Source organism: Mchenga conophoros, linkage group LG5 (assembly GCF_057382185.1).
Source record: "Mchenga conophoros isolate Kocher_MC1m ecotype Shallow Benthic linkage group LG5, M_conophoros_male_GT1.1, whole genome shotgun sequence".
NCBI lineage: Eukaryota > Metazoa > Chordata > Actinopteri > Cichliformes > Cichlidae > Mchenga > Mchenga conophoros.
The window spans coordinates 37,702,360-37,719,493 of NC_140530.1; the positions used below are offsets into that span (position 1 = coordinate 37,702,360).

The 17,134-nt window shown below is 38.9% G+C and overlaps 1 protein-coding gene across 1 annotated transcript; it reads left to right on the forward strand.

The window, feature by feature from the left end:
- Nucleotides 1-6,805: 6,805 nt before the first annotated feature.
- LOC146575093 (V-set domain-containing T-cell activation inhibitor 1-like) lies at nt 6,806-12,806 on the forward strand. The gene is made up of 4 exons (XM_085275691.1): nt 6,806-6,907; nt 8,046-8,363; nt 11,776-12,042; nt 12,655-12,806. The coding sequence occupies exons 1-4, from the start codon at nt 6,832-6,834 to the stop codon at nt 12,804-12,806; spliced, it is 813 nt and encodes a 270-aa protein (XP_085131817.1). The 5' UTR covers nt 6,806-6,831.
- The last annotated feature ends 4,328 nt before the right edge of the window (nt 12,807-17,134 follow it).

A 17,134-nucleotide genomic window follows, 5' to 3' on the forward strand; every position in this document is an offset into this window, starting at 1 on the left:
TACTGGTATTATGTAAGGAATGCACACAAAGATTGTGTTAAAAATGTGAGCTTCACAGTTAAGGTACAGTCCCCACCCATAGAGTCCACACACACCTTGCCATAGATGTAAGAGGACTGAAAAAAAATGTGTAATAATAATAATAAATAAAACCATAAATGTTAATTGAGTCATTCGATTTGTTCTACCGGTACATTGGAAAATTACTTTTTGTCCACCATTTGTGTGACTAACAGTCTCGCTACCAGGTGACTGATGCATAGATGAAAGTGAATTGAAACTTCTGCTGTACAGCTTACTAAGGGGTCCTGTGATGGGCCATGTGCAATTACACAAAAGAACAAGTTAAATTTCACCATAACCCTGACTGGAGAAAAGGACAGTTTGGAAATTTAAATGATATTACAACTGTTGCACATTACTCTGCTATGAGAGTGACTTTAAGATCACAAGCTGATTTAAAACAGAATCTAACATCAACATTCTTGCCCCTGGAAATAGCTCTAAGATATTAAGAGAACTTGGCAAATGAGATGGCAGGATGGCAAATAATGCACTTTAAAATGAGATCTTGTTGTTTCATTGGAGCAGTAAAGTATCGTAACAAAGAATAAATGCAACTATGTATGAACAAGTATGACTGCTGTGAAGTTTCCATGTTTTACCTACAGATTTGGGGCTGCTAGTTTCCTCTATGCATTTTCTTATTTAAACTTAGAACCTCAAAGTTTAGCAGCAAAACACCTGTTTCCTTTTTTCCATCAAACATGTCTTTCAGCCATCTGTGTTTATCAGTGCAATATGTCACAATCTTTTTTTAATAACCTCAAAGTACACAAATACAAGATTTAATATTTTATTAATCAAAGATAGATAATCACACATTGATACAACAAAAAAAAAGATTTTTATAAAAATTACACACGGTGTAAGAAAAACATTATAACATACAAATAAGTGTTTTATGATAATCTGACATACTTTAAAAGCGAAAGAATAAACGTTTTTAAAAAATCATGTTCTTTGATGAACACATTACATGTATCCCATTTTCAAAGTATAATGTAGGGAGCAAAGTGTTCACAAAAACAGTTTTAGAGGACTTACACACGATTACTTTTTCCACAGTGCTTGTATGCCTCTTGTAAAACTATGTACTTTTCAAAAGTAAGTACTGAGTATTATGTTACTTATTTATGCACAAATGTTTAATAATGAAGAACATTGCTGTTGGCCACATGTCGGGAAAGTTATGTGACATTAGCAATGTTTGTACTAACTTGGTTTTAAAGCCTTTACTTCAAAATATACGCCGTTCGATAGTTGACCTTAATCTTACAGAGAATGTGATTGTGATGATTTCATGGATAATTAAAGTCAGTCATATATCCACAAACACAACAAGCAGAAAGTCAGTGATGCTGCTCCGTTTGCAGCCCTGAATATCACAGCACAAGCAGGATTCACTGCACTGTTAATGTTAGCTATGTTATATTGCTGCCTCTGTTCGGTGGTGTCGAGCCAAACGGACTTTAACGTGTGTTTGAACGAGCTGACGGTTCACTCGTTAAGCTGAAAGAAAGATGCTTTAATCACAGCAGTCACACATGTGTCCACTGCACCATCTGGAACTCTTCTTGTTTAGCACTCGTAATAACACAAACACTAAATCCTCCTGTTTGTAGCAGTGTGTACACCTGTGATAGGAGTAACTTTTAAGTTTAAACTGCAGATGTCTATTATTAAAACATACCTCCGTTATAAAGCTTTCAAATGTATTAAAATGTTCATATATTTTTGTATCACATGCCATTACATCCTGTCACGTACACACACACACACACACATGCTGATAAGTAAGCTTGAAAAACAGGAAATGCTATGCAACTGTCTCTTGGTATAAATAAATCTGACTGCAATGCCTCGGTGTGAGTATCACCTGATTACTCACCCGTGCACGTAGCTCTATGAAACTCCTTATGACTGTCTTGTATTCCTTCATCGTATTTAAAAATGTCACACACCACTGACATCCTGAGACTGTCACCTGTCTGTCTGTCCTGCACTCTCTCTCTGTTTCTTTCTCTCTGATTGTGGAATAAAAGTATGAACGTGTGTTTATAAGTTACACTTGTGTCTGAATCCTGCAGCTTATCACACATTTCATTTCCATGTGTGACGACTGCAAGTGTCCAGAGTGAGGACAGACTGAGGGACCCACTGCTGCACATCATCTGTGAGGCTTTGCACCCCTGATGATCCACCAGGACAAACTCAGCAGTGTGTGAGGAAGAGGAGGAGGAAGATCCAGCAGCAGCTGACAGATGGAGAGAATAGACAGACTGTTCCCTGTTTGTGAAGGACTGCTAGGAAAGTTTAACATAACTGTCTGTGCTGAATCAGTCTTATTAGGTAATGTTCACATAATGTGATCATCCCAGTGTTTCCAGTGTGGGAGGAAGTACTCAGGGCCTTCAAGTTACACACTATGAAAGGCAGCAACAAGTTTAATGTTCAGAAACCTAAAGTCTGTATCAGCAGCAGAATGGAGCTAAAAATAAATGTTTGTTTCATTTCTATGAAGCTTTGAGTATTTTGGATCAGTAGCACTGCTGTGTTTGTTGCATCATAATGCTGTAATTGTTTATATGCTTTATATATTCTGAGCTAAGTTGATCTATAGTGTTACATCATATTCTATAAGGATGTTATGTGTTTGTAGACTTTCTGCCCAGTTTGACCCATTTAGCAGAAGTCAGCCTGTTTAAGGCTCTGATATCTATTCTGTGTGACTTACAGCAGTTATGACATGGTCTGATTTTCTCACCCAATAAAGGAATATTTCATATATCAGTCTGCTCTTCATTCTATCAGACACAGTTATCACAGCTTGTACATTTTCTTTTTATAAATATATGTAAGCAATGAGCCAAATTTAGTAATGCCAACATACTGAAGGAACAACATTTGTCTCTTATATATGATACACCTATATATATATATACACTATCAAAGATACTTGTCTTTGAGTGAAGATTTAAGGTGGTAAGACATATAAATAACTGCAACTTGAATCTGTACTGAAGCTCAGTATTTGACACAGAGTTCATGTTCACTGCTGTAATAGCTAATAATGATTAATATAATAACTATAATATTGGCCATATTATATTTACATTACCAAAGTGATATGACTTTAGTCTCATGAACAACATGAGCTAATTGTTATTTACTAACTAATCTTGAAATAACTGTTCAGTACAAAAATGAAGCCCAACAATCATGTTTTACTGTCCTGTGGTCTCAGCCTCAGATACTTATCAAATCACACAAAGCTCATGTAGAAACAAACAAACAAATGAACAAAATATGTTCTCCTTCATTTCTGCCAAACAAAGTTGTATGACACGTTTCCAGCGGTTAGTATCATGGTTGCTAGGCAACCTGGGCAGCACGACGGAGACCAGACCGTCCCATACAGACAAACGTGCCGTTTATTTTGCAAATCGAGCTCAACACTGCCCCTAGCGTCCTGGAGCACTTCCGTTGTGTTTTGGAGTTTGCAAGTGTTTTGTATTTTGTACTTGTTTTGGAGTTTGTACATGCTTTGTCTTTAGGGGCCACCATAGGTGGAATTTGAGAAAAAAGACTAAGTATTTTTTCAGGACTTTTTGCCCTAAGTTTTGGGAATAGAGTGGTCCCTATCAAGTAATTCTAGGGGGGATTTGTTGTGCGCAACCCCCCGTCTTTTTGGAGAAAGACGGGGGGTTTCCTGTTGACTTATCTAAGGTTTGGGGATAAATGGGAGTCGCAAGAGTTTTCTGCAACTCGGACTTTGGTTCTCATTTTCCTTGTTCGGATTAAACAAATGCAAATAAATTGAAATAAAGTTTTCCAACGGGGCATGCAACCTGTATCTTCCGCCATACTGAACGTTACAAAAGCACAAGTTTAACCAGGGCCGGCCCGTGGCATAGGCCGTATAGGCAAATGCTAAGGGCGCCGTCCATCAGGGGGTGCCACGCCAGTGTCACAGTTGGTACTATTATTTCTAAATACAAAGTTTTTAGTTTGTTTTTAGTTTTAGCTATTTTAGGGGGATATCTGTGTGTGCAGGTGACTATTACTGTGCATAATTATTAGGCAACTTAACAAAAAACAAATATATACCCATTTCAATGATTTATTTTTACCAGTGAAACCAATATAACATCTCCACATTCACAAATATACATTTCTGACATTCAAAAACAAAACAAAAACAAATCAGCGACCAATATAGCCACCTTTCTTTGCAAGGACACTCAAAAGCCTGCCATCCATGGATCCTGTCAGTGTTTTGATCTGTTCACCATCAACATTGCGTGCAGCAGCAACCACAGCCTCCCAGACACTGTTCAGAGAGGTGTACTGTTTTCCCTCCTTGTAAATCTCACATTTGATGATGGACCACAGGTTCTCAATGGGGTTCAGATCAGGTGAACAAGGTGGCCATGTCATTAGTTTTTCTTCTTTTATACCCTTTCTTGCCAGCCACGCTGTGGAGTACTTGGATGTGTGTGATGGAGCATTTTCCTGCATGAAAATCATGTTTTTTTCTTGAAGGATGCAGACTTCTTCCTGTACCACTGCTTGAAGAAGGTGTCTTCCAGAAACTGGCAGTAGGACTGGGAGTTGAGCTTGACTCCATCCTCAACCCGAAAAGGCCCCACAAGCTCATCTTTGATGATACCAGCCCAAACCAGTACTCCACCTCCACCTTGCTGGCGTCTGAGTCGGACTGGAGCTCTCTGCCCTTTACCAATCCAGCCACGGGCCCATCCATCTGGCCCATCAAGACTCACTCTCATTTCATCAGTCCATAAAACCTTAGAAAAACCAGTCTTGAGATATTTCTTGGCCCAGTCTTGACGTTTCAGCTTGTGTGTCTTGTTCAGTGGTGGTCGTCTTTCAGCCTTTCTTACCTTGGCCATGTCTCTGAGTATTGCACACCTTGTGCTTTTGGGCACTCCAGTGATGTTGCAGCTCTGAAATATGGCCAAACTGGTGGCAAGTGGCATCTTGGCAGCTGCACGCTTGACTTTTCTCAGTTCATGGGCAGTTATTTGGCGCCTTGGTTTTTCCACACGCTTCTTGCGACCCTGTTGACTATTTTGAATGAAACGCTTGATTGTTCGATGATCACGCTTCAGAAGCTTTGCAATTTTGAGACTGCTGCATCCCTCTGCAAGATATCTCACTATTTTTGACTTTTCTGAGCCTGTCAAGTCCTTCTTTTGACCCATTTTGCCAAAGGAAAGGAAGTTGCCTAATAATTATGCACACCTGATATAGGGTGTTGATGTCATTAGACCACACCCCTTCTCATTACAGAGATGCACATCACCTAATATGCTTAATTGGTAGTAGGCTTTAGAGCCTATACAGCTTGGAGTAAGACAACATGCATGAAGAGGATGATGTGTCTGCATACCGGCAGGAAGTTGAGCGGCTGGTACTCTGGTGCAGTCAGCACAATCTGGAGCTGAACACTCTTAAGACTGTAGAGATGACAGTGGACTTCAGGAGACATCCCTCAACTCTGCTCCCCCTCACCATATCAGACAGCCCTGTGTCAACTGTGAAGACCTTCAAGTTCCTGGGTACAACCATCTCCCAGGACCTGAAGTGGGAGACCAACATCAACTCCATCCTCAAAAAGACCCAGCAGAGGATGTACTTCCTGAGACAACTGGGGAAGTACAGTCTTCCACAGGAGCTGCTGATCCAGTTCTACACTGCGGTCTTTGAGTCTGTCCTGTGCTCCTCCATCACAGTCTGGTATGGAGCAGCCACTAAACAGGACAGGAGCAGACTGCAGCGGACTGTACGGGCAGCAGAAAGGATCATCGGCGCCCCCCTGCCCTCCATCCAGGATCTGTACCTCTCAAGAACCAGGAAACGGGCAGGGAAAATCATCGCAGACCCCTCACACCCTGCACACAGACTTTTTGATCTGCTGCCCTCTGGCAGACGGTACAGAAGCCTGCAGACCAGGACCACCCGACACAGGAACAGTTTCTTTCCACTCGCCATCTCCCTTCTTAACAGTTGACCTGTCACACTGCTCCCACTGCCAGACTGCAGCTGCACCTTATGTACATTTTGTAGTATTCATTCCACCTCATTCATTTCTGTATTTTATGTATATAAGTTTAGATTCGTTATTTGTAGTTGGTTTACACAGCTTTGTGTATGTATGTGTAATGTGTATATAGACACGTGTGTGTGTGTGTGTGTGTGTGTGTGTGTGTGTGTGTGTGTGTGTGTGCGTGTGTGTGTGTGTGTGCGTGTGTGTGTGTGTGTGTGTGTGTGTGTGTGTGAGATTTACATTGCTGTGCTTGAGAGCCACCATCTACCGGAACCAAATTCCCTGTATGTGTCTGCACATATACTTGGCCAATAAACACGATTCTGATTCTGATTCTGATGTGGACAAAATACTAATTTGCCTAATAATTCTGCACTCCCTGTAAAGGCTGCAGATTCCGTGGTGGGAAGGTCCTTTCTCTTTACCTCAGCCTAACCTTTTTACAATAATCTGCCATCTCTGCTCATTAATCTTTCTTCTCTCCGCGTTTCTGTGTAACTGTCGCGGTTAAACAATTTCAATCTAAAAGGCGCTGATGTTGCGACATATCACACCGGAAGTGCAGTTATGGTTTACTGCTTTAAGAGAATAGAAACTGAAAAGTGTTTTGGAGTGCGTCAGTGCGCTAAGAGGAGTGGCTCCGAGCTCCGTTTTATTAAAGAGATGCTGTAACCTTTGATCCTCAGAGGGTTTCTGCAGACATGGAGCTTCCACCACTTCTGTTTCTGAGCTTCTGTTTCCTGACTTTGTCCGGACGGACGTTTGCTGCTGAATCCGGTAAGAAACTCATTGATTTAGACTGATCATGTGTGCAGGCGCAGTCACGTTTCACAGCAGCGGATGGAGCTTTAACGCTGCTCAGGCTGCTGCTGTAGCGGGTGGATGACTGCGGAGTCTACACCTGTGACATCAGCTTTTAACGCAGCCGCGTTTTAGAGTAAAACAATGAGAGGGCAGATTAATGTGCAGCATCTTCAACAATGAAACGAAACTATTCTCTTTGGTGTTTATGATCAGTTATCAGAGATGCTCATTATTCCATCCTGACGTGTTTTAACCTGTAAACACATTTCTGCTTTCATCCTGCTGACACGGTGTGACGTTTGTTTGTGTCTGAATGCGATTTTTTTAATGCATCTAAAGTTTTATGTTCTCTTAAACTGGGTCGACATCAATAAAATGACTCATAGAATAGAGAATATTCTCCTCGGAGGGGCGCTCTCTGCACCGGGGCTGTGATCGACTGTGGCTGCTGGGTCTCTGGGGGTCCTCTCAGCCTGGCTGGGGGGCTCCTTTGCCTCCCTCCTGCTGTGTGCCCAGCCTGGAGGCTGCGGTCTGTGACCGGCTCTCGGTGCAGACGGCTCCCTGTTATAGTGTTTCCTCACTTGGCTCATGTGAACCCAGCCCAATTTTTACTCTTTAAGTGTGCATGTGTGTGTGTGTGTGTGTGTGTGTGTGGGGGGGGGGGGGGGGGGGAGATATGTGTGTATTCACATCATTTATGTTAATGAGAGTGTGGGGAGTGAGTTGGAGGGTGGGGTGGGCTGCTTTTAACTATGTAAAGCACTTTGTGCTACATTTTTTGTATGAAAAGTGCTTTATAAGTAAAGATTGATTGAATAATTAACCACACATAGGAGCAATGTGAAGGGGAGCTAAAGCAAATAAATGTGATTTTTGTACAGACAAAAACGGAGAGTTTGCAGATGATATTGTGTTCTCTAAAACTGAACTTGAATTTTTAATGTTCATTATTTATAAAAACCAACCTTTAATTTTTTTAGCTTCTGAAACATGACAAAAAAAAGTTTGAAAAGCTTTGCTTTAAACCAGTTATCTTCCCATGCTTGACTTTCGGTGTATCCTCATTACTCTGTGCATGAGCTCACTGTTTAATTCGTGTTTTGTGTTTCAGTGACATCTGTGATTGTGAAAGAAGATGATGATGCCATTTTACCCTGTTCCCTCAGCACCAATGAGAAGACTGAGTCAAAGGTGTTTGACTGGAAGAAAGAAGGCACAGTTCAGGTGTTCACGTATAATAATGGTGCCCATCACAATAATGTCCTCACAGATCAAAATGAGCAGTTCAGAGGTCGAGTCTCACATTTTCCAGAAGAGCTCAAGCACGGCAATGCCTCCATAAAAATAAATAAAACTATGCAGGAGGACAAAGGAAACTACACGTGCCTTTTGTCAGGAATAAAAAAATTCCACGTTGAGCTTGTTGTTGGTGAGTGCTTTTTAAAATGACCTGATTATATTTTTTATAATCATCTAGAAAAATTGATGGATGGAGGAAATTTTTCCTATACTGCAATCGCAGGGTGATCTTTGAAGACTGGACTATAATTTATTTACAAAGATTCAGAGAGAGAAATCACTTGCTGTTTGCCTGCTACTGAGAAAACAACAACTCAGTTCAGTTCATTTCTACTCTGTTTGAGTAAAATCCCAGTATTATTGATGAGCAGAAATAAGTGGGGGTCTCCTCTAAACACTCAGTGCGACTGAGTGAAGAGTTTTAGGACAGAGTTTTGGTACTGCACCATCTGATCTTGTAACATCTCCTAAAAAGAAAACGCAACCGGGAGAAGACATGGTTTTGTGGAGTTTGCAGTAAATTGTGTCCCACAGAGGTTTTAATTCACATTTGTGTGATTTGTTTAAATATTCTCTTCCTGAAAAGGAAAATCTGACAAATTTATATGCCGTAGGGCCAGACACAAAACCACATCTGTTCACAATTGTTTAGAAATTAATGTAAGGTTGTTACCAATGTCAGCACACGCCTTTTCTGTTTTGCTCTTTTTTTCTATTCTCTTTATCTCCTACCCACCTTTCCTTAAAAAAGAGGTTAATAATAGCCCCTAGGAGCTACATTTTAAACGTACCAAGAGACCTTCCTATGCGCATGCTGGTCCTGTAGCTACCTTCACAAAATGAAATTAAAATCTCTCTCTAATATAGCAGGTTAACACTTTTGAGTTTATTTTCATCAGTTTTATCTAACTGTTAAATTGATGAAACCAGAGTCACCGTTAACATATGTGCTGTTTTCCTTTCAGAGCCCATATTAACTTGTTAGAGCCCCCCCACAGTCATGTGCACTTCTGCATGTCTGTAACTACCAGATTAAACTTTTAGATAATTTCCAAACCATAAATAGCTGATACCTGCCTTTTTCATCACTGTGAAGTAAAATCTGTGATATTTACTCTATTCTGTTAGTTTTATCTTTTGCTCTAAGACAGATCATTTGTTTGAGGATTATACAGGAAGTGACTGAAGCCTTGTTCTTTTTAAGGTTATTCTTGACATGTTAAATACATTAAATCAGTCATTATGAGGACTAGAAGGCTGAAATTCACATGCTATTGTCGTCATTATTTGTACAATAAACGTGCCAAGTATTATGCTGATACACAAAAGTGACTCTAAGTTATTACAGAGTTTCGTTTAAAGTGCAAAGCAGAACATCTCTAACCAGTTACCTCAAAATGCCACAAAAATTTCTCCAAAGTAAGCAAATAATAAGGATTCATTCTATTATTTTTACAATTCAAATGTTCCTAATTGCTAAACTCGTCTACAAAATAAGGTCCCAAACAATTAAATTGAATATTTTTATATTTACTTTAATTTAAGCGGGTCTTTTTCAACAGTTCAAATAATTTTCTAGGAATTGATTTTTTTCCATTGTAACTGCGAGGCTAACTATATTAACTTTCATATATGGTCCGATAGGTGATTTTCCCGGCTTCAAAGTCAGAGTGGTTTCACTGCGTTAACTTTCTATTGGATGACAGCAGCTGTCAATCAAACACTCATGTGGCTTCCATAAATATCGCCTTCGCTGATTGGCTGATTGGATTAACGGCTTTGTGATGCATCGCTTTACATCATGGAAAGATGAGGATTGGTTCATTTTGCTCATGGCCGTTTACAGATTTCAGCGATGCCGAACTTGATTGTTGGAATTATTCGTGAGTAGTTTAAAACTTTATTTAATCTGGCAGTTTCAGAAATTTGTGCTAACTCTGATAAAACTTAATGAGAGAATAGATGACAATTTCTTCTTGTGTTTTTACTCACGATTAAATTTGAACAAGCAGAAGTTAATCGGTGAGTTTTGTTTTTAAAGAGGAGCTCCCTTTTGGCTTTAAATGTCTTTTTTTGGCCCAATTAACTGCTTTTTAACGGTGGTGCTTCAGGCTAGCAGTAAAGTCACTAACTATTTACTGCCGTAAATTAAGATGCTATGATTTTTATGTCGTAAATAGTTTATCGAAATGATTGAATCTGCTGAAAAACGAACATCTTGGCTTTGAAATGACATAAAAAATGTCTGTGCCGTTGTTTCCGGTCATCATGAAAATAAGCAGTATGGTTATTTATTAATTTTTACATGTAAACGTGGGTCGCATAAAACCTCTGCGTTTTAAAAGGTTAAAGGTCCGAAACATCCCAGGTGAGTCCTGTTTGTGATTATGTAACTGACTTTTACATCCTCGTGTGTATATGTGGACTCATTATTAATTGGTAAAGACATACAGCAGCTTAAAAACAGAGTATCTAAAGATTATCTGTGTTAGTTTTATTATTTTTAGTCTGTTTTTAAAGCAATGATGTGTTTTGAAATTTTTATGTCACAATAACTGTTTCATAGTCAATAACTGTAAATCAGACTAAGGCCCACCTGCACACAGCCCAGTGGAAAACAATGTTACACGCTACATATAATCAAGCACTTTTTCAGTTTACTTCAACTCTTCAGTAGCCTGAAATTATAATGTTTTGAGTGTGTAATCAAGTTTATGAATTTTCTGGGAACAATGCTGGCATGCTGTTGAAAGATATTTATTGCAAAGAATACCTTTCAGATATTTGCCCTGCTGTTTTACTAATATAAAATACAATTAGTATTTATGCTTAAGATAAATGAAACTCTAGTGAAATGTTTCCTCAGTTTGCATTTTGTTTGCATACATGTTAAAAGCTGTTTGATGATTTAACTTGTATTTGGGTGACATAATCAAATTTAATGTTGAAATATCACATTAAATTATACTTACTGCATTTTTTTTTTCATCTTTATGTTTGGTGTACACAGTTTCATGATTTATTTAGTAAACAGAATCATAGTCTGAATACTTTTTGTGTGAAGCCCATTTGCTTTGCCAAAAGGAGAACTATAAACTCTCTATAGACACCTCTTGTTAGTCTTTTTATTTTATTTATTGATTCTATTTTATTTTTTACAGTACCAGCTTAGTGGTTGGTTTTGCCAGATCTGACAGAAGGTGAACATTTTAACATGAATGTAGCTATATTTGTTCAGTGTTAGTGTTTTGTTTTTGTTTGTTTTTTTTGTTGGTGGTAGTGGTTATTTTAACTAACTGCTGTAACGCAGTATTTTCTCTTTCTATGTGAAAATGTGTCCAAACTCATCTGTTTACAAGTTACAGATGTTGTTTGCAGTACAAACTTTACAGTCATGTTAAACAATGCTGGAGCACTCTGCTTATCTTTGCTTTTAAACACATTTTAACTTGTTAATGCACTGAGAAACAATTGAGTATTACAAGTCACATTGTTACATTGTTAACACTGTATTATATTTGTTGTCTGTGATGTGTTCACAGGTGCTGCTCCAAAGCCGTATGTCACAATACTTGAAAAAAAAGGGGAGTTGGAGTGTGAAGTTCCAGGTGCTTATCCTAAACCTACAGTTGAGTGGTGGGACAGTGACAACAAAACTCTTCCTTCTAAAACGCTGCAGGACCGACAAGAACAAGATCGCTTCCACATAATCATCCAAGCTACTGCGCCAAAGTCCGGCTGCTATCGCTGTGTAACCACACAGATGAACATCTGGCATCAGATTTCTTCAAAGATTTGTGTGCATGAAGGTGAGTGGTGGATAATTCTTCAGTGAAACATTGAAGATAATTTATGAAAAAATTAACATATTCTAGAACATAAATAACTGGTTTCGGAGGAATTGATATTTCACTATCGATCCGCACACCAATAGCACCACATGGTCGCTGATGTCATTCAGGTAGGCAACAGTGTGTAGACGCAGCACCCAGTTCATGAGATGCTGGATAGTGACTGGTGCTCCTAACAAGCAGAAGTGTCTGAAGTGTGGCCAATTGGTACAACCCGTACGGAATGGAGAAGGCAGTTTGTTTTTCTTGGACTCTGCAGACAAGGAAATCTGCGAGTAGCACTTGGCTAAATCTAGCGTTGTGAAAAAACAAGCAGTATCTAACTGGTCCAGGAGCTTTTCAACATACCACTTCATTGTCAATGTCATCCACTAGCTAGGTGACCAAAAAGAGTCCTTGCCACTTGACAAGTAACTTTGAGATTGAAGAAAGGAGTAATACAAGCACCTTATCTTCCAATGAAAATTGCCTGAACTAATCATTACATTCAGGTGTGTTGACCCAGGGTGATATGTAAAACTTGCAGGACACTGACTCTTCAGGCCTGGAGGTCCCCACCCCTGGCCTAAGCGGTCCACTACCATGTGGCGGACATCTTTAAAGCCTCTCCTTGCTGCTGTGAGCGGGCTGAGAAGCGCCTCCTGAGCTTTGCCAAACAGCAGCAGGAGCAGCCTCAGTGCCCAGTCCTCCTCATACCTATGGCACCCCTCTGCTGTGAATGAACACCTTTATGATGGTGTCAGAAAACCTGAACATAAGCTATGTCAGGTTAAATTTTATTGTGCTGAAGTACCAACTCAGTTAAGCACCTGAAGGCTTTGTATTTCATACTTTTTTTTGTTGTTGTTGTTTTTTGTTTTGTTTTTGTTTTGTTTTTGTCAAGTGGAGAGAAATTTCACTTGAAAAATTTTTGTTATTTATTTGTCACATGCAAGTTGCCCTGCAGTGAAATGGGACCTGCCGTCTGGCCTTGGGGATAAGCGGACAAAAGCGTTTGGAGAAGGAGGGACAAAGAGTTCTTACAACAATCCTGTTATCATGGATGACATTTTTTTTTTTTTTTTTTTTTTTTTTGTTCTAGTCAGCATGAACCTTGGCAGGCCTTCAGCCAGTACCTTTGGGATAGCTGCATGAGTGAAGATGGTGAATGTTTGGTTTTAGTGTGAACAACTGCATCCAATTTTTACAGTTGGTCTAATGTCCATCACTGTTCTCCAATTCTCTCAATCCTCTCATTCCCATTCTTTTTCTCCAAGATCTTATCCATATTGCGTTCACTAACACAGTCTTATTCAGCCCTGCCCATTGTCTATCATGTCGGCCAGCCTTGTGGGATTTTGAACAGCTGTAGCCGCTTCTTGTTCTTCGATAAGCCAGGTCCGAGCCAGCTCCAATCAGCCAGAACTCTGTTATCGTGGTTCTGAATTGGTAGATGTTGTTCAGTGTCCTCCATTGAGACAGTCAGCAGACACACGATGCAACCGACCATCGAGTATCCAGCAGCAAACGTCTCCGCAGGACAATCGGGCTCTCCCAAACCCAGGAGTTTGTCAATTCTGTTACGGGACCAGTTGATCAAATCCCTAATTCTTTAGGCTTTTAGAGAACAAGTCTGAGAGACTCTTTGATCAGTACGTGTTTACTGTTATACTGTGAGAATAACTTTACCTTTTTTGTGTTTCAGATGTCCGATCAGGGATTGGGATGATTAAAGCTTCTGTTTTTTCTGTTATTTTTGGAATCACTGTTTTTGTTGCGGTTTAATTTTACTACAAATCTTGAGGTAAGTTTGAATAATGTTATGTGTCACCTAATCTATGATGCGAGTGTGATATTTCTGTTAGTGTTTGAATTTCCACACATCATGCATTCATACATTTCCAGCCACATTTTGCAATTATTGCATTTGTTTCTAAATTTTTTCTTTCATTAAATATTATTTAAATTTATAATAAGAAGAATTAATTTTATTGTTCAATTTTTAAATTATGCAATTGTCACCTAGAAATCTAGAGATTTTATGACTATAACTGACTGACGACTAGATTAAGCTCCCGTTATTTCGAGATCCAGATATCAGGATGATACTAAGTGGTATTACTCAAGGTAGCATTAAAAATATAAATACTGAGCAGGATGCGGATGCTCATGATTAGAGGTACCTTTTAGCTCTGATAGAAACCAGGTAAAAACCTTTATCTATTCAGAAACTATGGTGCATCAATGTGCAATGACTGCAGAAACGAAGCTGTTAGGACTGGCTATGCCTGAAATGACAGCTGGTAAAAGGCAAACCAGGCAGGGCAGAAAAAACTGGGACATTAACTATGTGACTCTGATCAAACACGTATAAGAGAAGTTAATATTATATAGTAATTTCATTTTGTTTACTTCCCTGCAATCCTACAGGAGAGAAAATGGAAGGCAACAGTTTTGACATGGGAAGCATACAGAACAACTGATTTTCTTAAAATTGAAAGATCAGTCTCTCCAGTGCTGAAATTCTCCTTCTGTGATTTGAAGCTGTGTAAACAATTGAACAAAACTTCCACGCCACAGATCTTCACCCACCGTGTTGGCTGCCTCGGTGTGCCCTCAATTTACACTGGTGTGCATTGTTATCACTTTTTTCCAGGATGCGTAGCTAAACACTGGAGTGTTAAGATTTTTTTTTATTTCCTGGACAAATGTGATGAAACTGGAAAGAATTAAATTGGTCCCCAGATTTGTAATTTGAGGTTTTATGAATGCAATGCAAGAGTAAAGCATGATCGTAGAATAAGCTATGAAAGTAAAAAAGACCAAACTATAAGAGATCAATCGGAGCATAATTTTTTTTAAAGATGTTTTTTCAGCCATAGACACACAGATAATGAGTATTTCATGCCTTCCTGACAATACAGTGAAAATGTTGAATGATTTCTGAGTGACTCAACATAAAAAAACCCAATTATTTTTACTAAAACAAAAAGAATGAGAGCGCTATGGTAAAGTCAAAACTGCATTCAGAACAGAAACAACTGCATTATCCTGCTAACACAACTACAGCTATTTACAAGCAGGCTGCATGCTAACGATAAGCTAGCCAAAAACACAGTGATGTTAAAATTGAATGAATGTCAAGCAGCCAGATCCTTCAACTTCAACGGCCAGTGATGAGCAGTCAGGGCACAGCCTCTGTTTCTAGTTGTTTATATTTCTACAGTAGAATCAGTGTGACGATTGGTTTAAAATTTCTTTGTGCTGGTTTTCATTGTTGCTTTGTGCTGTCGGCTTTGTGTTCCTAACTGATTATTAAAGTAAAGATCATATGTGTTTCCACATCAGATGGGGATTTGTGTTTGTGTGTTGGACTCTAGCTTCAGGTTCATATTGTTAATGGTAATTATGAGACAGTGTTTCAAGTCATTTTACAGAGTAACGTGAAAGTGATGTAACGAATAGTAAAACACATTACTTTCTATGGGAGTTATTAAGGTCAGTAATACAGCATTACTTTTAAGAAACGTTTGTGTAATATGTGTGATACTTAAGTAATTATCCCATTACTAATTACAACAAAGAGGGGAAATGCCTCCAAGTGGCACAAACATTTGTTGTGACCCACAACATGTTATTAATTTGCAGGAATGTACTGTCTTTGAGAGTTGCCACCACTACTAACCAGCATACGGAGTCAATGAGAATCGATGAATGACATCAATAATGGAATGAGAATTGGTCAATTCTTATCAATTCCCATCCCTATACTTAATTACGTGCTGGAGAATAGAAATGTGTTATATTTATTTGTTACATTACTCTTGCATTACCTGAAACACACTGTCTCATTAATGTCAATATCTCCACTCCTAAAAAACTATAGATAACCATTTTCTTCCTTCTGCACACAAACTAAAATCAACTGATTGTAGCACAGGTGTGCAGGAAGGGAAAAAAAACAAAGGATTAAAGCCTCAACTGTGGATTCTTAATGTGGATTAAGAATCCACAGTGTCAAAGAGTTTCACTGTTGTCCCCATTCTTCAGAGCAAAGCTGCTTTCTCGCAGAAACCACCACCATCATCATCATCATCATCATCAGGGCTGCTGTAAGGTTTCTTTATAGATTATATTTAGCCATGCAATAACTATGGTTAGCAATACAGATTTAAGTTGTGATGACGCTTCCTGATTGTGTTTGATTCATTACCAAAGCTCATGTATGAACACTGAAAGGAACATTCAGGATATTCAGTTCTTGTTTCTCTGTCACTGTCTTTATCCTGTGAATGATTTGAGATGGGATTTTTATGTCTAAAAATACATTATTGCTGTGAGATATGTATTGTCTTCTCTGATCCAGTGTTTTGAAATTTTGGAAGTACTTGAAAATCCAAAGTGCTTCATGTAGCTTATCAGTGTTTTAGTTTCAAAACACCTGTTTTTTTTTTTTTGTTTGTTTTTTTTTGTTTTGTTTTTTTTGTTTTTTTTTTTCACCCTCATGCTGTCATGTAGTAGAGATGAAGGGATCTTTATTAAATCAAGATAACATGCTGTAAAAAGACGGGCGTACATGGCCGTTATTACACAGGCTGTGACATCTGGCAAGCCTGAGCTTCTGCACACAGCCAGCTTGTTGCAAAGTCTAATCTTCTCACATTTCCTCACCACATATACTTTAACTTTGAAAAAATATTTCAGTCTCCCGTGGAGACCATAATAGATTCATAGTTCAGCTCCTTCAGCCTGAATGGGTAGATCAATAATCTAAACAATTTTGTTGTCTTTGGAAACAAACTGACTGCACCCACACAGTCAGGTTCTCAATAAACATGTTACCCAATACCAAAATACTCTTTCTTCATTTGAGTTACAGATGATGAAGGTTGGTTCTCTAAAAAACATTTATTGTATTTTAATCTATCAACCTCCTGGGGCTGCCGGGGATGTCTTTTAACCAGTGGTTCCCAAACTTTTTTTTGCTAGGCACGTCTTTATTTTTCAAGAAAATCTTCGCCAGGACAGAACATTTTGCAAATCTTATAGCTTCAGAAAAGAAAATTCCTAA

What these genes read in the sequence shown, in the direction of transcription:
- LOC146575093 (XM_085275691.1), top strand. Translation starts at nt 6,832, where the DNA reads ATGGAGCTTCCACCACTTCTGTTTCTGAGCTTCTGTTTCCTGACTTTG. An exon ending in GACGTTTGCTGCTGAATCCG is followed by an intron (nt 6,908 to 8,045) that starts GTAAGAAACTCA and finishes TTTGTGTTTCAG; the next exon opens with TGACATCTGTGATTGTGAAA. An exon ending in CCACGTTGAGCTTGTTGTTG is followed by an intron (nt 8,364 to 11,775) that starts GTGAGTGCTTTT and finishes ATGTGTTCACAG; the next exon opens with GTGCTGCTCCAAAGCCGTAT.